The 20,343-nt window shown below is 38.1% G+C and overlaps 1 protein-coding gene across 3 annotated transcripts in view; it reads right to left on the bottom strand.

Moving 5' to 3' along the window:
• The window catches only part of CPNE8 (copine 8), a 267,087-nt gene that overhangs the window by 215,034 nt on the left and 31,710 nt on the right, over window positions 1-20,343 (bottom strand). For all 3 annotated transcript variants that reach the window (XR_011255932.1, XM_069584636.1, XM_069584637.1), the window contains 2 exons: window positions 7,698-7,738; window positions 5,721-5,767 (listed from right to left, as the gene is read on the bottom strand). Coding sequence is in view for 1 of the 3 variants with exons in the window: in XM_069584636.1 (XP_069440737.1) it covers window positions 5,721-5,767; window positions 7,698-7,738 (88 nt within the window). In the remaining 2 variants the exon portion in view is untranslated. The remainder of the gene's footprint in view (window positions 1-5,720; window positions 5,768-7,697; window positions 7,739-20,343) is intronic.

The following is a 20,343-nucleotide window of genomic DNA, read 5'->3' as shown; positions in this document are numbered from 1 at the left end:
AACATGTGAATGGACTTGGAGAATATTTTGTTAAGTGAAATAAGCTACTTTATATGTGGAATATAGAAAAATACAACAAACTAGTGAATATAACAAAAAGATTCACGGAGAAAAAAGAAACTAGCAATGACCAATGGGGAGAGAGAGAGTGGGAGGGGCAATATAGGGGTAGAGAACCAAGGCTAAGGTGAAAAGGTCCTTAAACGAAGGACTAAGGTAAAAACCATTATGCATGAAATAAGCTATAAAGATATTCTACATAAGAAGAGAATTTAGTCAATACTTCCAGTAGTCATGTATGGATGTGAGAGTTGGACTGTGAAGAAGGCTGAGTGCTGAAGAATTGATGCTTTTGAACTGTGGTATTGGAGAAGACTCTTGAGAGTCCCTTGGACTGCAAGGAGATCCAACCAGTCCATTCTGAAGGAGATCAGCCCTGGGATTTCTTTGGAAGGAATGATGCTAAAGCTGAAACTCCAGTACTTTGGCCACCTCATATGAAGAGTTGACTCATTGGAAAAGACTGTGATGCTGGGAGGGATTGAGGGCAGGAGGAGAAGGAGACGACAGAGGATGAGATGGCTGGATGGCATCACTGACTCAATGGATGTGAATCTGAGTGAACTCTAGGAGTTAGTGATGGACAGGGAGGCCTGGCGTGCTGTGATTCACGGGGTCGCAAAGAGTTGGACACGACTGAGTGACTGAACTGAACTGAACTTATAATAACTATAAATGAAGTACAACATTTAAAATCAGCAAATCAGTGTATTGTACATCTGTAACTTATACATCAACTATACTAAAATAAATAACAATAGAATAGTTAACCATGAAAAAGTATAATTCTGCCTCCTTGCTTTTCTCCATTATTTGTATTTCAAACTCCAGTATTTGTATTTCACTTCAGTTCAGTCATGTCCGACTCCTTCCGATCCCATGAAACAGCACACTAGGCCTCACTGTCCATCACCAACTCCTGGAGTTCACCCAAACCCATGTCCATTGAGTCGGTGATGGCATACAACCATCTCATCCTCTGTCATCCCCTTCTCCTCCTGCCCTCAATCGTTCCCAGCAGCAGGGTCATCCCAAATGACTCAGCTCCTCGCATCGTGTGGCCAAATTATTGGAGTTTCAGTGTCAACATCCTCCCTACCAATGAACACCCAGGATTGATCTCCTTTAGGATGGATTAGTTGGATCTCCTCACAGTCCAAGGGACTCTCAAGAGTCTTCTCCAACATCACAGTTCAAAAGTATCAATTCATCTGTTCTCAGTTTTCTTTATAGTCCAACTCTCACATCCATACATGACTACTGGAAAAACCATAGCCTTGACTAGACGGACCTTTGTTGACAAAGTAATGTCACTGGTTTTCAATATGCTATCTAGGTTGGTCATAACTTTTCTTCCAAGGAGCAAGCATGTTTTAATTTCACGGCTGCAATCACCATCTGCAGTGATTTTGGAGCCCCCCAAAATAAAGTCAGCCACTGGTTCCACTGTTTCCCCATCTATTTGCCATGAAGTGATGGGACTGGATGCCATGACCTTAGTTTTCTGAATGTTGAGCTTTAAGTCAACTTTTTCACTCTCCTCTTTCACTTTCATCAAGAGGCTCTTTAGTTCTTCTTCACTTTCTGCCATAAAGGTGGTGTCATCTGCATATCTGAGGTTATTGATATTTTACCCAGCAATCTTGATTTCAGCTTGTGCTTCCTTCAGCCCAGCATTTCTCATGATGTATTCTGCATATAAGTTAAATATGCAGGGTGACAATACACAGCCTTGACGTACTCCTTTTCCTATCTGGAACCAGTCTGTTGTTCCATGTCCAGTTCTAACTGTTGCTTCCTGACCTGCATACAGGTTTCTCAGGAGGCAGGTCAGGTGGTCTGATATTCCCATCTCTTTCAGAATTTTCCAGTTTATTGCGATCCACACAGTCAAAGGCTCTGGCATAGTCAGGAAAGCAGAAGTAGATGTTTTTCTGGAACTTTCTTGCTTTTTCGATGATCCACTGGATGTTGGCAATTTGATCACTGGTTCCTCTGCCTTTTCTAAAACCAACTTGAACATCTGGAAGTTCACGGTTCACATATTGCTGAAGCCTAGCTTGGAGAATTTTGAGCATTACTTTACTAGCGTGTGAGATGAGTGCAATTGTGTGGTAGTTTGAGCCTTCTTTGGCATTGCCTTTCTTTGGGATTGGAATGGACTGACCTTTTCCAGTCCTGTGACCACAGATGAGTTTTCCAAATTAGCTGGCATATTGAGTGCAGCACTTTCACAGCATCATTTTTCAGGATTTGAAATAGCTCAACTGGAATTGCATCACCTCACTAGCTTTGTTCATAGTGATGCTTCTTAAGGCCCACTTGACTTGACATTCTAGGATGTCTGGCTCTAGGTGAGGGATCACACCATTGTGATTATCTGTGTAGTGAAGATCTTTTTTGTACAGTTCTGTGTATTCTTGCCACCTCTTCTTAATATCTTCTGCTTCTGTTCAGTTCAGTTCAGTCACTCAGTCATGTCCAACTATTTGCAACCCCATGAATCACAGCATAGCAGTCCTCCCTGTCCATCATCATCTCCTGGAGTTCACTCAGACTCACGTCCATCGAGTCAGTGATGCCATCCAGCCATCTCATCCTCTGTTGTCCCCTTCTCCTCCTGCCCTCAATCCCTCCCAGCATCAGAGTCTGTTCCGATGAGTCAACTCTTCACATGAGGTGGCCAAAGTACTGGAGTTTCAGCTTCAGCATCATTACCTCCAAAGAAAGCCCAGGGCTGATCTCCTTCAGAATGGACTGGTTGGATCTCCTTGCAGTCCAAGGGACTCTCAAGATTCTTCTCCAACACCACAGTTCAAAAGCATCAATTCTTCGGTGCTCAGCTTTCTTCACAGTCCAACTCTCACATCCATACATGACCACTGTAAAAATGATAGCCTTGTCTAGACGGACCTTTGTTGGCAAAGTAATGTCACTGCTTTTAAATATGCTATCTCGGTCGGTCATAACTTTTCTTCCAAGCAATAAGCGTCTTTTAATTTCATGGCTGCAGTCACCATCTGCAGTGATTTTGGAGCCCAAAAACATAAAGTCTGACACTGGTTCCACTGTTTCACCATCTATTTCCCATTAAGTGATGGGACCAGATGCCATGATCTTTGTTTTCTGAATGTTGAGCTTTCAGCCAACTTTTTCACTCTCCTCTTTCACTTTCATCAAGACGCTTTTTAGTTCCTCTTCACTTTCTGCCATAAGGGTGGTGTCATCTGCATATCTGAGGTTATTGATATTTCTCCCAGCAATCTTGATTCCAGCCTGTGCTTCTTCCAGCCCAGTGTTTCTCATGATGTACTCTGCATTTAAGTTAAATAAGCAGGGTGACAATATACAGCCTTGACGTACTCCTTTTCCTAACTGGAACCAGTCTGTTGTTCCATGTCCAGTTCTAACTGTTGCTTCTTGACCTGCATATAGGTTTCTTAAGAGGCAGGTCAGGTGGTCTGGTCTTCCCATCTCTTTCAGAATTTTCCACAGTTTATTGTGATCCACACAGTCAAAGGCTCTGGCATAGTCAACAAAGCAGAAATAGATGTTTTTCTGGAACTCTCTTGATTTTTCCATGATCCACCAGATGTTGGCAATTTGATCTCTGATTCCTCTGCCTTTTCTAAAACCAGCTTGTACATCAGGAAGTTCATGGTTCATGTATTGCTGAAGCCTGGCTTGGAGAATTTTGAGCATTACTTTACTAGCGTGTGAGATGAGTGAAACTGTGCGGTAGTTTGAGCCTTCTTTGGTATTGCCTTTCCTTGGGATTGAAATGAAAACTGACTTTTCCAGTCCTGTAGCCACGGCTGAGTTTTCCAAATTTGCTGGCATATTGAGTGCAGCACTTTCACAGCATCATCTTTCAGGAATTGCAATAGGTCAACTGGAATTCCATCACCTCCACTGCTTCTGTTAGGTTCCTACCATTTCTGTCCTTTATTGAGCCCATCTTTGCATGAAATGTTTCCTAATTTTTATTTAGGTTGGTGCAGATGTAATTATGCTTTCAGGCTGTGAATTTTAAATCATTATAACTAGGCTCAAAAATACCTTTATTAATCAAAATAAGAACCATTACAATCAACATATTTTTGCCAATCAGAAATAAGTTTGCTTATTCTTGTAGCATAAAAATCCATGTTTTGGGATTTGACAAATTCTTGGAAACAATTTTCTATATCCTGCTGGTTGTGAAAGTGTTTTCCCTGCAAAATGTTATAGAGATGCTTCAAGAAGTGGTGGTTGGTGAGAGGTTAGGCGAATATGGTGGATGAGGTAAAACTTCATATCCTAATTTGCTCAACTTTTGAAGCTTTGGTTGTGCAACATGCCATCAGGTTTACCATGGAGAAGAATTTGATATTTTCTGTTGACCAGAGCCAGTTGCAAGCATTATAGTTTTTAATGCATTTCATCAATTTGCTGAGCATATTCTTAGATGTAATGATTTCACTGGCATTCAGAAAGCTGTAGTGGATGAGACCAGCAGCAGACCATGAGATTTTTTTGATAGAAGTTTGGTTTTGGAAAGTGCTATAGAGCTTCTTCTATGTCCAACCACTGAGTTGGTCATTGCCAGTCATCATAAAAATAGCCACTTTTTGTCACAGATCACAATCCAGTTAAGAAATGCCTCATTATTATTGTGTAGAACAAGACATCACTTCAAAAATGCTTGTTTTGATTTCTGGTCAGCTCATGAGGCATGATAAATGTATCAAGCTTTTTCACCTTTCCAATTTGCTTCAAATGCCAAATGACCATAGAATGGTTGATATTTTGTTCTTGGGCAACTTCTCATTTAGTTGTAAGAGGATTGCTTCAATGATGGCTCTCAATTGGTTGTTCTCAACTTCCGATGGCCAATGATTACACTTCTCAACTTCAAGACTCTTTTCTCCTCTGCAGAACTTCTTGAACCACCACTGCATTGGACATTTGTTAAAAATTCCCAGGCCAAACACATTGTTCATGTTGTGAGCTGCTTTACAACCCATTTTGTACTCAAATAAGAAAATTGCCCAAATTTGCAATTTGTCTAACATCATTTACATAGTTTAAAATAAATATAAAATAAACAAGTAATAATATTACACCAAGCAATAAGTCATTAGCAAAGAAATTAATAAAAGACAAATGTCCATTAAAATGATGTATGACATAACCTTCTTTATTTTGAATGTATTCCAATATCAAATAGCCAATCTCAACAATACAAAACTGGAATTACTTTTGCAACAACCTAATAATAGGAAATTGAGTTTCTACTTTATTTTCAAATAACAAGTTACTACCTGTCAAAGAGCAGATAGTTGATATCAATCACCACACTTAAAATCATTTAAAGCATTATTTTATAAAATCAGCAGTTGACCTCAAAAAGTGAGAATGAGGAAAACACACATCAAGGCTAGATTATTCACAGAAAGGTCATAAATGAGCTAAACATTGAAGACTATTAAAAACAAAACACAAAAATTGCTTTCATCAAATTAAAATGAAATAAAATTAAAAAGAAATTCAATATTTGAATTGAATGGTTGAAGATGACTTAAAATAACTAAAAACAGGAAAGTATCATCTTGATTACATTGTAACTTATACTATGTCTTACAGAATAAAAATCATATTTTTAAAATTCCAATTCTTACCTCTCTCCATTCTTTATTTCCAACTCCTTGTATATATAAGACACAAACTGCAAAAAGATGAGAAAAAAAATCTAAACTTTTTTTATAAATATCAAGGAAACAAACCCAATTTACTTTTCAGCTGTCCAAAAGTTATGTTAAAATTAGTTCTTAATACCTCACCTTACTCTGGCAGGAAAATTTCTAATAAATCATCACATGATTAAAATTTTTGTAAATAAGCAAAAAAACTATAACAGGTCTTTAGACCTTAACATGTATAGGTCTTGGCACAAAAATATAATAGTTATTTACTAACATCTTCAATTTCATTATGCTACAAATGTAGATGATTTTTTTTTTTTAAACTAAGGTTGAACAGTTTTGTCGGAGAAGGCAATGGCACCCTACTCCAGTACTCTTGCCTGGAAAATCCCATGGACGGAGGAGCCTGGTAGGCTGCAGTCCATGGGATCACGAAGAGTTGGACACAACTAAGCGACTTCACTTTCACTTTTCATTCTCATGCATTGGAGAAGGAAATGGCAACCCAGTCCAGTGTTCTTGCCTGGAGAATCCTGGGGACAGGGGAGCCTGGTGTGCTGCCATCTATGGGATCGCACAGAGTCAGACATGACTGAAGTGATTTAGCTGCAAACAGTTTTGTGAATTTTCTGCGGGCTCAGCTGGTAAAGAATCTACCTGCAATGCAGGAGACCAGGGTTCAGTTCCTAGGTTAGGAAAATCCCCTATTGAAGGGAATGGCGACCCACTTCAGTTCTCTGGCCTGGGAAATTCCATGGAAGGAGGAGCCTGGTGGGCTATAGTCTACGGGGTCTCAAAGAGTTGGATACAACTGAGCAACTAACACACACACAAACAGTTTTGAAGTATTTCAGTATGTTACCAGTTATAGGTCACGCTCTTCCTAGGATACTTCTTATAATCCTCAGAAGCATCATAGGGGGGACAATCTGCACCAAATCAAATGTTAAATTTAATATCTGCAACTCCTATCCTCAATGTTTATAAACAAGAAATCCTGTCAACCACAAACGGAAATCCAAAAAAGGTAGATTAAGAGTCTAGAGTAGAGATTAAGGGATAAAAATATCCCATTCACTTACTAATGAGTCCTGGGAAGTTTTAATACCCACAAATTGTAATGCCTTTTCTCCGGTGATAATCTCAATCTCCAGTGACAATTCTTTCATCAACTGAAAACATCTCTCTCCCTTCATTAAACCACATAGTTTTATACATTTGTAGAGATGGAGAGCAACTGGATATCAACTTCTCTTTTTGATTTATACATTATTTCTGTTGTTTTCTAACTAAAATTGGTTTTCATTGTACAATTTATCTCCAATTTTCAATATATACATAGTTAGTAATAAAAAAATTCAGCTCATTCAAGATATTATATAATTTACTTGGTTATACATGACTTTATATACTTCCTTTATTCACAAAAAAGGAAAATTGTTACTCTGTGACTTGATCACTTAGAATTATGGTCCATTACAGCTGTCTTTCAAATATAATTTCTATCATATGGCTTTATAATGAGGTTTTAATTTCAAAATGAATTGTCCTGCATTGGAGTCATTTGTGTTTTCTTCTTAGTCTCTAAATGCTAAGCAATTCCCTCTCTTTAGCCAGAGTACTGCCCAGGTAGATAAGAATGCAGGGCCTGAGACCATATTCCTCCTTACTTTCTAGTCTTTAAGACAATATTTAAGTAAAAATTATAATTTTCATACAACTTTTTACAAAAGCAAGTAAGTAAAATAAGTTGTTGTGGCTCAGTTGCTAAGTCGTGTCCAACTCTTGACCCCATGAGCCACAGCACACCAAGCTTCCCTTTTTTTTCACTGTCAGCCAGAGTTTGCTCAAACTCATGTCCATTGTGTCAGTGACGCCATTGAACCATCTCATCCTCTGTTGACCCTTTCTCCTCCTGAATAGACTATTTCAAAAAGGAAGTTAAATACTTACTTGGATCAGATTTAGAAAACGTGTCTCTGTCCAGAAGATTTCTGTTGAAGAAAAAAGAAAATACTAGATAAATGCAACACCAAAATATTTATATAAATGTATAAACATATAAATGTAATGACTTAGAAGTTCTAAAATTCAAATTTGTGCTGAATATTCATCCTCCACTAACCGGTAATTATTTATAAAAGCTATATTACATTTTTATATTTAATACTTACAATAAAAATCTCATGTTTATCCTGTCCTAATTTTCTACCAAGAGTACCAACCATAAGCATTTATCAGTACCATGCTTAATATTTGAAATGCTTTTTTTCGTATCAACCTGATACACTTTCATATTCCAGGTTTTTAAAAATTACTCTTTCCATGGAATCATGATACACTGAGAAAATACAAATATAGTCAACAGAACAGCATACACCAAAAAAAAAAAAGAAAATCAGACTACATCTTCAAATATTCTCAAAAAGAAAAGAAATTATCAGAAATGTTTATATTTGGAACTGTCAGTTTCAAAGACTACTAGTCAGAAATCAAATTAAAATAATCCACTTGTCCTTTAAGCAGACACTATGACTCCAGCAATGATTGAAAAAACAGTAAATTTTTAAAACATTTCCATTTGAGAATATACTTTGTTATATATTTATAAAGGAAGTGCTCCACTTAAGTGGAAATTTTCTGGTTTTCCCTGTGTCTAGTTTTGCTCATTAAGTGTCCTTAAAAAATGTAATTCAGCTCTTTCTTTCAGAGTTCATAAAAATCAAGGAGAGACAGTACAGATATTGCAGTGACCTTGGAACTCAAAAACTATGTTATACACATATAAATGAAAATAATGTGATTCTAGTACCTTACTTATCTTAAAAAAAAAAAAACCCATACAACTTTTAACAACAAATAGAAAATAATGGATTTCTCAACAATGATAAATAAATATTCTTAAGCATAAACTTTATTTGAACATTATTTATTCTAGCCATTAGGATCCATAACATATAGTGATAAGGTCAAAAACAAACAAAAATTTAGATCCTTTATAATATGAGAAAAAAAAAAAAACCTCCACAAACTCTTCATAACTTAGTCCCTAAACTTTGCAATTTAAATTTCTCATTGCTCTCTGATAAAAAATTTCAGCTATACATTGATCATATGAACAACATAGAATAGACTACTTCTGACTAGATTTAATTCCCCAAAGATTAATTTATGCAATGGCTAAGAGGCGCTGGAGTGGCGAGCGGTGGCTGCGCAGCAGTGGAGTGGCAAGCAGCCAAGAGGAGATACCCCACATCCAAGGTTAGGAGCAGTGGCTGCCCTTTGCTGGAGCAGCTGTGAAGAGATACCCCAACTCCAAGGTAAGAGAAACCCCAGTAAGACAGTAGGCATTGAGAGAGTGCATCAGAGGGCAGACAGACTGAAACCATGATCACAGAAAACTAGCCAATCTGATCACAGGGACCACAGCCTTGTCTAATTCAGTGAAACTAAGCCATGCCATGTAGGGCCACTCAAGATGGCCGGGTCATGGTGGAGAGTTCTGACAAAATGTGGTGCACTGGAGAAGGGAATGGAAAGCCACTTTAGTATTCTTGCCTTGAGAGCTCCATGAACACTATGAAAAGACAAAAAGAGAACACTGAAAGATAAAACTTCCCAGGTCAGTAGGTGTTCAATATGCTACTAGAGATCAGTGGAGAAATAACTCCAGAAAGAATGAAGGGATGGAGCCAAAAAAAAACAACACCCAGTTGTGGATGTGACTGGTGATAGAAGCAAAGGCTGATGCTGTAAAGAGCAATATTGCATAGGAACCTGAAATGTTAGGTCCATGAATCAAGGCAAATTGGAAGTGGTCAAACAGGAGATGGCAAGAATGAACAAGGACATTTTAGGAATCAGCAAGCTAAAATGGACTGGAATAGGTGAATTTAACTCAGGTGATGTTATATCTACTACTGTGGGCAAGAATACCCTAGAAGAACTGGAGTAGCCATCTTAGTCAACAAAGAGTCCAAAATGCAGAACTTGGATGCAATCTCAAAAACAACAGAATGATCTCTGTTCGTTTCCAAGGCAAACCATTTAATATCATGGTAATCCAAGTCTATTCCCCAACCAGTGAAGGAGCTGAAATTGAATGGTTCTATGAAGACCTACAAGACCTTCTAGAACTAACAACCAAAAAAGATGTCTTTTTCATTATAAGGGGACTGGAATGCTAAAGTAGGAAGTCAAGAAACCTGGAATAACAGGCAATTTTGGCCTTGGAGTACAGAATGAAGCAGGGTAAAGGCTAGTAGAGTTTTGCCAAGAAAATGCACAGGTCATAGCAAACACCCTCTTCAAACAACACAAGAGAAGACTCTACACATGATCATCACCAGATGGCAAACACCGAAATCAGACTGATAATATTCTTTGCAGCCAAAGATGGAGAAGCTCTATACAGTCAGCATAAACAAGATCAGGAGCTGACTGTGTCCCAGATCATGAACTCCTTATTGCCAAATTCAGACTTAACTTGAAAAAAGTGGGGAAAACCACTAAACCTTTCAGGTATGAACTAAATCAAATCCCTTATGATTACACACTGGAAGTGAGAAATAGATTTAAGGGACTAGATCTGATACACAGAGTGCTTGATGAACTATGGATGGCAGTTCATGACATTGTACAGGAGACAAGGAGCAAGATCATCCCCAAGAAAAAGAAAAGCAAAATGGCTGTCTGAGGAGGCCATACAAATGGCTGTGAAAAGAAGAAAAATGAAAAGCAAAGGAGAAAAGTAAAGATATACCCATCTGGAATCCAAAGAATAGCAAGGAGAGATAAGAAAGCCTTATTCAGTGATCAGTGCAAAGAAATAGAGGAAAATAATAGAGTGGGAAAGGCTAGTGATCTCTTCAGGAAAACTAGAGATACCAAGGGAACATTTCATGCAAAGATAAGCTCAATAAAGGACAGATATTGTAGGGACCTAAGAGAAGCAGAAGATATTAAGAAGATGTGGCAAGAATACACAGAAGAACTGTACAAAAAAGATCTTCACGACCCAGATAATCACGATGGTGTGATCACTCACCTAGAGCCAGACATTCTGGAATGTGAAGTCAAGTGGGCCTTAGAAAGCATCAGTATGAACAAAGCTAGTGGAGGTGATGGAATTCCAGTTGAGCTATTTCAAATTCTAAAAGATGAAGTTGTGAAAGTGCTGCACTCAATATGCCAACAAATTTGGAAAACTCAGCAGTGGCCACAGGACTGGAAAAGGTCAGTTATCATGCCTATCCCAAAGAAAGGCTATGCCAAAGAATGCTCAAACTACCACACAATTGCACTCATCTCACATGCTAGTAAAGTAATGCTCAAAATTCTCCAAGCCAGGCTTCAGCAATACATGAACCATGAACTTCCAGATGTTCAAGCTAATTTTAGAAAAGGCAGATGAACCAGAAATCAAATTGCCAACATCCACTGCATCATCAAAAAAGCAAGAGGGTTCTGAAAAAACATCTGTTTCTGCTTTATTGACTATGCCAAAGTCTTTGACTGTGTGAATCAAAATAAACTGTGGAAAATTCTGAAAGAGATGGGAAGACCAGACCACCGGACCTGCCTCTTGAGAAACCTGTATGCAGGTCAGGAAGCAACAGTTAGAACTGGACATGGAACAACAGACTGGTTCCAGATAGGAAAAGGAGTATGTCAAGGCTGTATATTGTCACCCTGCTTATTTAACTTAAATGCAGAGTACATCATGAGAAATGCTGGACCGGGGGAACCACAGGCTGGAATCAAGATTGCTGGGTAAAATATTAATAGCCTCAGATACGCAGATGACACCACCCTATGGCAGAAAGTGAAGAACTAAAGAGCCTCTTGATGAAAGTGAAAGAGGAGAGTGAAAAAGTTGGCTAAAAGCTCAACATTCAGAAAACTAAGGTCATGGTATCCGGTCCCATCACTTCATGGCAAATAGATGGGGAAACAGTGGAACCAGTGGCTGACTTTATTTTTTGGGTTCCAGTATCACTGTAGATGGTGACTGCAGCCATGAAATAAAAAGATGCATGCTCCTTGGAAGAGAAGCTATGACCAACCTAGACAGCATAATAAAAAGCAGAGACTTCACTTTGCCAATGAAGGTTCATGTAGTCAAAGCTATGGTTTTTCCAGTAGTCATGTATGGATGTGAGAGTTGGACTCCAGAGAAAGCTGAGCACTGAAGAATGATGCTTTTGAATTGTGGTCCTGGTGAAGACTCTTGAGAGTTCCTTGGACTAAGCAGATCCAACCAGTCCATCGTAAAAGAGATCAGTCCTGGGTGTTCACTGGAAGGACTGATATTGAAGCTGAAACTCCAATACTTTGGCCACCTGATGCAAAGAGTTGACTCATTGGAAAAGACCCTGATGCTGAGAAAGACTGAAGGTGGGAGGAGAAAGGGACGAGAGAGGATGAGATGGTTGGATGGCATCACCGACTCAATAGACATGAGTTTGGGTAAACTCTGGGAGTTGGTGATGTACAGAGAGGTCTGGTGTGTTGCAGTCCATGGGGTCACAAAGAGTCAGACATGACTGAGCTACTGAACTAATTGAACTGTATGATTTTAAAAGTTTGGAAAAGACAAATATTCTTAAATGATATATACACTGCAGAAGACCAGTGATTATCAAAATGAATCACAAAGTTTGGACTGATGACAGAAATGCAAGATTTTTTCCTCCCTAATATAGATGCAAAACACCCACATTAAGTTAAACAAGAAGTATTATTCCAATGGCTATTTGATTTAAAAAAAAAAAAAAGGAAATAGAAACTAAGTTGAGGCTCAAAGAAGTTGAGTAAATGAATAAGAGCACACAGCCCTGTATGAAATATTCCAAAGAAGTCAACTTTTGGAACCCAATTTCTCTCAACTTTACAAAATGCTACATTGTCTGGAGAAATCTGAGAGAAACACCTGTTTTCCTACAAGTGTTGGAAATGTGAAAGGAAAGGTTTCATCTTATACCTGTTGTTTGTGTCAAAAGAGTATACATAAAATATTGTTTATCGACTAATGAGAAGAGAAATGCCACCTATGCAATAAACAAAAAGAACTAGGATGGGAAGCTAAACATAACTGTATTCGCTCACAGAAAAATATTATTTTTTCTACATAAAACAGTTCTTAAGAAAAAATAACACACACACACACACACACACACACACACCACTCCTCATCAGCTCTTATATAGAAAAGCTAAATACACTTCCTTCCATGGTGTTGTCACTTGCTTGAGTTAGGATGACTTTAATATTATGCCTACAATTTTATAATGTGAGGTTGAACTGAACATTAAGTTAAAATCTTCAACAGCCCCTTCTATTCTATAAATCTTGATGTAGATAAACCAAGGAAGAGAACAAACTCCTGGAAAGAAATTATGGAAAAATACAGTGTATGAGTTAGAAAGCTTGCCTGAAGAAATAACCTATTCAAAACTTTAATCCGTGAATTGCATGAGTTGTTCCAGTAACCACTCATCTCAAACTGCAATTAAAATGAGTGGACTTAAGAGTATGATTGCAACAGCACAACCAAAGCTGAAGCCCAGTGAATTAAATTCTAACCTGTATGAAGAAGTACTAGGTTAGTGCAAGAGCATATTTTGCATGAAGGCTGAAATAGGAAAAGATAAGCAAGAGTTTAATAACATCTTTCCAGCATCATCCAGGAGAAAAGCTTCCCTGACTTCTCCCTTTATTATTCAACCATCACTGATACTAGTCTCTTAAAACAGACCAATGCATATAGCGACATTCCCTTGATGCCAATAGCCAGTTACCTCATTGGACAACCTTGCTTACTCTTACAAGCCACTTGCCAATTTTAAGATAGCTTCTCATATAGATATTAGCACAGAACTGTGCGGAGTGGCCAAGAGATGAATATTACAGTTTTCTTGACCATTAGAGTTTTTATTCTTAAGTGGCATACCAAGACTGAACAGCCAATTAGCCTCTAAAAGCGACATCTCAGGCTTCTCTTTCTCTAATAGGAAAATAGTGATCCCATTTAAACTTCAAAGCAATTTTGCAAGTATTTGTCAAGCAAATATTGACTCTATGCCCAAGACCTAAAAAAACACAAAGCACTAATTTGTCACAGTGGAAGTGACAAATAGCTTCAAGGGATTAGACCTGATAGACAGAGTGCCTGAAGAACTATGGACGGAGGTTCCTGACATTGAATAGGAGGCAGTGATCATCACCATCCCCAAGAAAGACAATGCAAAAAGGCAAAATGGTTGTCTGAGGAGGCCTCAGAAATAGTTGAGAAAAGAAGAAGCTAAAAGCAAGGGAGAAAAGGAAAGATATTTATGTTTGGAATGCAGAGTTCCAAAGAATAGCAAGGGGAGATAAGAAAGCCTTTGTCAGAGATCAATGCAAAAAAAATAGAGGAAAACAACAGAATGGGAAAGATGAAAGATCCCTTCAAGAAAATTAGAGATACCAAGGGAATATTTCACGCAAAGATGGGCTCGATAAAGGACAGAAATGGTACGGACCTAACAGAAGCAGAAGATATTAAAAAGAGGTGGCAAGAATACACAGAGGAACTATACAAAAAAAGAAATTCACAACCCAGATAAGCACAATGGTGTGATCACCCTCCTAGAGCCAGACATCCTGGAATGCAAAGTTAAGTGGGCCTTAAGAAGCATCACTATGAACAAAGCTAGTGGAGGTGATGGAATTCCAGTTGAGCTATTTCAAATCCTAAAAGATGATGTTTTGAAAGTTCTGCACTCAATACGCCAGCAAATTTGGAAAACTGTGCAATGGCCACAGGACTGTAGAATGGCAGTTTTCATTTCAATCTCAAAGAAAGGCAATGCCAAAGAATGCTCAAACTACCACACAATTGCACTCATCTCACATGCTAGTAAAGTAATGCTCAAAATTCTCCACACCAGGTTTCAACAGAACACGAACTATGAAGTTCCAGATGTTCACTCTGGATTTAGAAAAGGCAGAGGAACCAGAGATCAAATTGCCAACATCCATTAGATCATAGAAAAAACAAGAGATTATGAGAAAAACATCTACTTCTGCTTTATTGAGTGAGACTGCTAGGAGAAATATCAATTACTTCAGATATGCAGATAACACCACGCTTATGCCAGAAAGCGAAGAACTAAAGAGCCTCTTGATGAAAGTGAAAGAGGAGAGTGAAAAAGCTGGCTTAAAATTCAATATTCAAAAAACGAGGATCATGGCATCCAGTTCCATCATTTCATGACAAACAGATGGGGAAACAATGGAAACAGTGAGAGATTTTATTTTTTTAGGCTTCAAAATCACTGCAAATGGTGACTTCAGCCATTAATTTAACATTTTTCATAAATTTAAAAAATTTCTCCTCCTGCCTTCATTCTTTCACAGCATCAGGGTCTTTTCCAATGAGACAGTTCTTCACATCAGGTGACCGAAGTATTGGAGTTTCAGCTTCAGCATCAGTCCTTTTGGACTTTTAAAGTCCAATTCCAATCCATCAAATGCTCTAGACCCATCCGTTCCATGTCATAGACTTGTACAAGATCAAGGATGAAGAGCTGCTGATGCCTAGATAAGTAGCACATTAGACCTTGGTGAGTGCATGGGACTTGCCTCAGCAATCCTTTCTGTCGGTACAGGACAGACACTAAAGATTAATAATACCTGATCACCTTCACCCTCAGGGCTTTTAGTCAAACAACTACAGAGAACACCCCCCTCTGACAGGGCAGTGACAGACAGTGGCCAGCACATCCTAAGGAAAGACATGACAGGCATCCATATCAAAACCACCCATCATATGAAAGACAGTGATCACACACAGTCTACTCAGGGATGCTGCTACATAAAAACACATTTTAAGACCACAAAAGATAACTGTTTCTTCTGAATTCACAGAGAAAGAGAAAGTTAAATAAAATAAAAAGGCAGAGAAATTATTCTCAACTGAAACAACAAAAGAAAACCCCTGAAAAAATATTGAACAGAGATAATCAGTCTACCAGACAATGAGTTTAAAACATCAGTAATAAAAATGCTAAGTGAATTGAGAAAGTTTACTGATGTAAAGAAAGGCAATTTTACCAAGGAATTAAATATTATAAAGCTGACATAAAAAAAGATACCTCAATTTCTAAGATAGGGAGCAATGAATAGCCAACTATAAATAAATGACACAAAAGTTTTCAAAAGTGATTTGGAAGACAGAATAATGGAAATCACCCAAACAGAACAGCAAATAGAAAAATAAAAACAAAACAACATATAAGATTATGGAATAATATAAAATATACCGAACTACATATAACAGAGATTCCAGAAAGGGAGACAGAGGAATAAAATGTATGTGAATTAATTATGGCTGAAAACTTCTCATACCTAAAGAAGGAAACAGATATCCAAGTTCAGGAAGCACAGAGGCTCCCAAACCAGAACAACAACAACAACAGAAACCCACACCAAGACATATAATTAAAACTGCAAAAGCTAAAAGTCGAGTTCTAAAGGAAACATGAGAAAACCACTCATATAGGGCATTCTCTATATGAAAGGATAAGCCTATTAGATAATTTATCTATAGAAACTTTTCAGGCCAAATGGAAGTCACAGAATATAGTCAAAGCCTTGAAAAGGAAAAGCTTTCAACCTATGATACTCTACCACAAAATTTTATCATTTAGAATACAAAGAAAGGAAAAGAATTCTCAGGCAAGCAATAATTAAAAGAATTCAGCAATTTCAAATCTACCCTAAAAGAAATCTTGAAGAGTCTTCCCTAACTAGAAAGAATCCCAATAGGAATCTACAATAAGAAGGCCAAGTATATAGTAAGAATTGAAAAGCACTTAAATAAGCCAGTTTGAACTGTTGTTGTTTAGTTGCTAAGTCATGTCCAATTCTTTGTGACCCCATGTACTGTAACAAGCCTACTCTGTCCATGGAATTTCCCAAGCAAGGATACTGGAGTGGGTCGATATTTCCTTCTCAGGGGATCCGCCCAAGGCAGTGTTCAATCCCGAGTCTCCTGCATTAGAGGCAGATTCTTTATCATAGAGCCATGGGGGAAGAACAAAATAAGCCCGTACACAGATTAAAAAAAAAAAAAAAAGATCGTAAAAGCAATGATAGCTACAGTAAACAGTAAAAGGATAAGCATGAAGATGAAAACATGACATCAAACACAAAATGTGGAGAAGTGGAGTCATAAATGTAGAACTTTAAGAATGTGTTGAACATCAGAGATAATTAATTTAAAGAAGTACATATCATTATAGGTCAAGATACATGAACTCCATGGTAACCACAAATCGAAAACCTCAATATTCAAGAAAACCAAAAAGAAAGGAATGCAATCATACTACCACAGAAAATTATGAAACTATAATGGGTGGAAAAAAAAGAAGAAGAAATGACCAAAGAACTAAAAATATCTGCAAAACAGAAATAAAAATAGTAATAAATACAAACTATCAATAGTTATTTTAAACATCAATGAACTAAATGCACCAATCAAAAAATATAGAATGTCTTATTAGACTAAAAAAAAAAAAACTTCAACATGCTATCTACAAGAAACTCACTTCAGTGTGAAAAACAGAAATAGAATGAAAAGATATTTCATGAAATGGTAATAACAAGAAAGCAGGGATACTTGTACTAAACAACACTTGTATCAAACAAAGCAAACTTTGAAATTAATACTGTAAAGAAAAAGAAGAGCTTTGTACAATGATAAAAAGATTGCTAAAAGAAGAGAAAATGACACTTACTGACATATGTACACCCAATAGGGGAGCGTCTAAATATATAAAGCCAATACTGACAGACATAAAGGGAGAAATCAACAATACAATAAAAGTAGGAGACTTCAACACCGTACTGACGTCAGTGGAGATCATCAAGATAAAAATCAGTTAGGCATCTTCTCCTGCCAGAGCACCAAAATCGCAACTAGCTGTTGAACAACCATCAACAGGAAGACAGTCACTTCAGTTCAGTCACTCAGTTGTGTCCGACTCTTTGCAACCCCATGGACTGCAGCACGCCAGGCCTCCCTGTCCATCACCAACTCCCGGAGTTCACCCAAACCCATGTCCACTGAGTTGGTGATGCCACGCAACCATATCTTCCTCTGTCATTCCCTTCTCCTCCTGCCATTAATCTTTCCCAGAATGAGGGTCTTCTCAAATGAGTCAGTTCTTCGCATAGACTGGCCAAAGTATTGGAATTTCAGCTTCAATATCAGTCCTTCCAACGAACACCCAGGACTGATCTCCTTTAGGATGGACTGGTTGGATCTGCTTGCAGTCCAAGGGACTCTCAAGAGTCTTCTCCAGCACCACAATTCAAAAGCATCAATTCTTTGGCACTCAGCTTTCTTTATGGTCCAACTCTCACATCCATACATGACCACTGGAAAAACCATAGCCTTGACTAGACAGACCTTTGTTGACAAAGTAATGTCTCTGCTTTTGAATATGCTCTCTAGGTTGGTCATAACTTTTTTTTCAAAGAGTAAGCGTCTTTTAATTTCATGAATGCAATCACCATCTGCAGTGATTTTGGAGCCCCCCAAAATAAATTCAGCCACTGTTTCCCCATCTATTTGCCATGAAGTGATGGGACCAGATGCCATGATCTTAGTTTTCTGAATGTTGAGCTTTTAGCCAACTTTTTCACTCTCCTCTTTCACTTTCATCAAGAGGCTCTTTAGTTCTTCACTTTCTGCCATAAGGGTGCTGTTATCTGCATATCCGAGGTTATTGATATTTCTCCCAGCACAGTGGAACCCACCCACCCACACACACACAAAGATATTCCAAATCAAGGAAAAAGGAGAAGCCACAACAAAATGGTAGGAAGGACAGAAACGATTAAATCAAATCCTATACCTGCCAAATGGGTGACCAACAAACTGGAGAACAATAAATAATACCAAAGAAGTTCTTACACTGTTATGAAGGTTCTAGTCCCCACATCAGGCTCCCCAGCCTAGGGATCCAGCCAATGGACTGGGAATCCCCAAGGAATCTGACTTTAAAGGCCAATGGAATTTGATTATATGACTTCCTCAGTACTGGGGAAAAAAGAGACTCCAATCTAGCAGGGCACAAACAAAATCTTACGTGCACCAGGACCAAGGGGAAAGCAACAGTGACTCCACAAGAGACTGAACTAGACCTACCTATGAGTGTTTGAAGGTCTCCTGCAAAGGCATGGATTGGCGGTGACCCACCATGGAGACAGGGGCACTGGCAGCCACAGTCCTGGGAGGTATCTATCAGGCCCAAGCCCTCTTGGATTTAGCAACTTCAAAACTGGGTTGCCTCAGGGTAAACAATTAACAGGGAAGAAACACAGCTCTACCCATCAGCAGACAATTGGATTAAAGTTTTCCTGAGCATAGCCTTGCCCACAAGTTTCCCCACAGCAAGTACCCCCCCATCAGAAAGCCTACACAGGCCACTTATCCTCATCCAGAGATGGCAGAAGAAACAAGAACTACAATCCAAGCAGCCTCCAGCAGTAACACAATCACAGAAACCTTACAGAAATGAAAAGAAAGAAGATTATGTTCCAGATGAAGGAACAAGATAAATTCCCAGAAAAACAATTAAATGAAGTGGAGATAGGCAACCTTCCAGAAAAAGAAGTCAGAATAATGATAATGAAGATGATCCAAGATGGAGAAGATGTCAGAAATGTTTACAGAAATGTTTACCAAAGATCTAGTAAAACTAAAGAACAAACAAACAGAAATGAACAATATACTAGAAGACATCAATAGCAGAATAACTGAGGCAAAAAAATGGATAAGTGACCTGGAAGACAGAATGGTGGAAGCATACGCTGCAAAACTGAAAATAGGAAAAAAAAAAAAAAAGTGAAAAGAAAGGAAGACAGCTCTGGGATGACATTAAATGCACATTCACAATATAGAGGTTCCAGAGGGAGAAGAGAGAAAGGATCCAAGAAAATATTTGAAGAGATAATACCTGAACATTTCCCCAGTATAGGAAAAGAAATAGTCAACTAAGTCTAGGAAGGCAGAGTTCAAAGCAGGATAAAGCCAAGGAGGGACAAACCCAGACACACAGTAATCAAAATGGAACAATTAAAGACAAACATAAAATATTAAAACCAACAAGGGACAGAAAGACAACATACAAGGGAAATGCCATAAGGTTATCAGACAATTTCTCAACAGAAACTACATGCCAGAAGCAGATGGTATGATATATTCCAAGTGATGAAAGGGAAGAACCTACAACCAAGAATTCTCTACCTAATAAGACTCTTGTTCAGATTTCATGGAGAAATTAAACACTTTCAAGACTAGCAAAAGTTAAAAGAATTCAACACCACTAAACCAGCTTTTCAAAGAATGCTAAAGGAACTTCTATAGGCAGGAAACACAAGAGAAGGAAAAAATCTACAAAAACAAATCCAAAACAATGAACAGAGTTGCAATAGGTTCATACATATCGATAATTATCTTAGATGTAAATGGATTAAATGTACCAACAAAAGTCATAGACTGGATGGGTGGATACAAAAACAAGACTCATACATATATTATCTACAATAG

Source organism: Ovis canadensis, chromosome 3 (assembly GCF_042477335.2).
Source record: "Ovis canadensis isolate MfBH-ARS-UI-01 breed Bighorn chromosome 3, ARS-UI_OviCan_v2, whole genome shotgun sequence".
NCBI classification, from domain to species: domain Eukaryota; kingdom Metazoa; phylum Chordata; class Mammalia; order Artiodactyla; family Bovidae; genus Ovis; species Ovis canadensis.
This window is presented reverse-complemented; position numbering and strand designations above follow the sequence as displayed.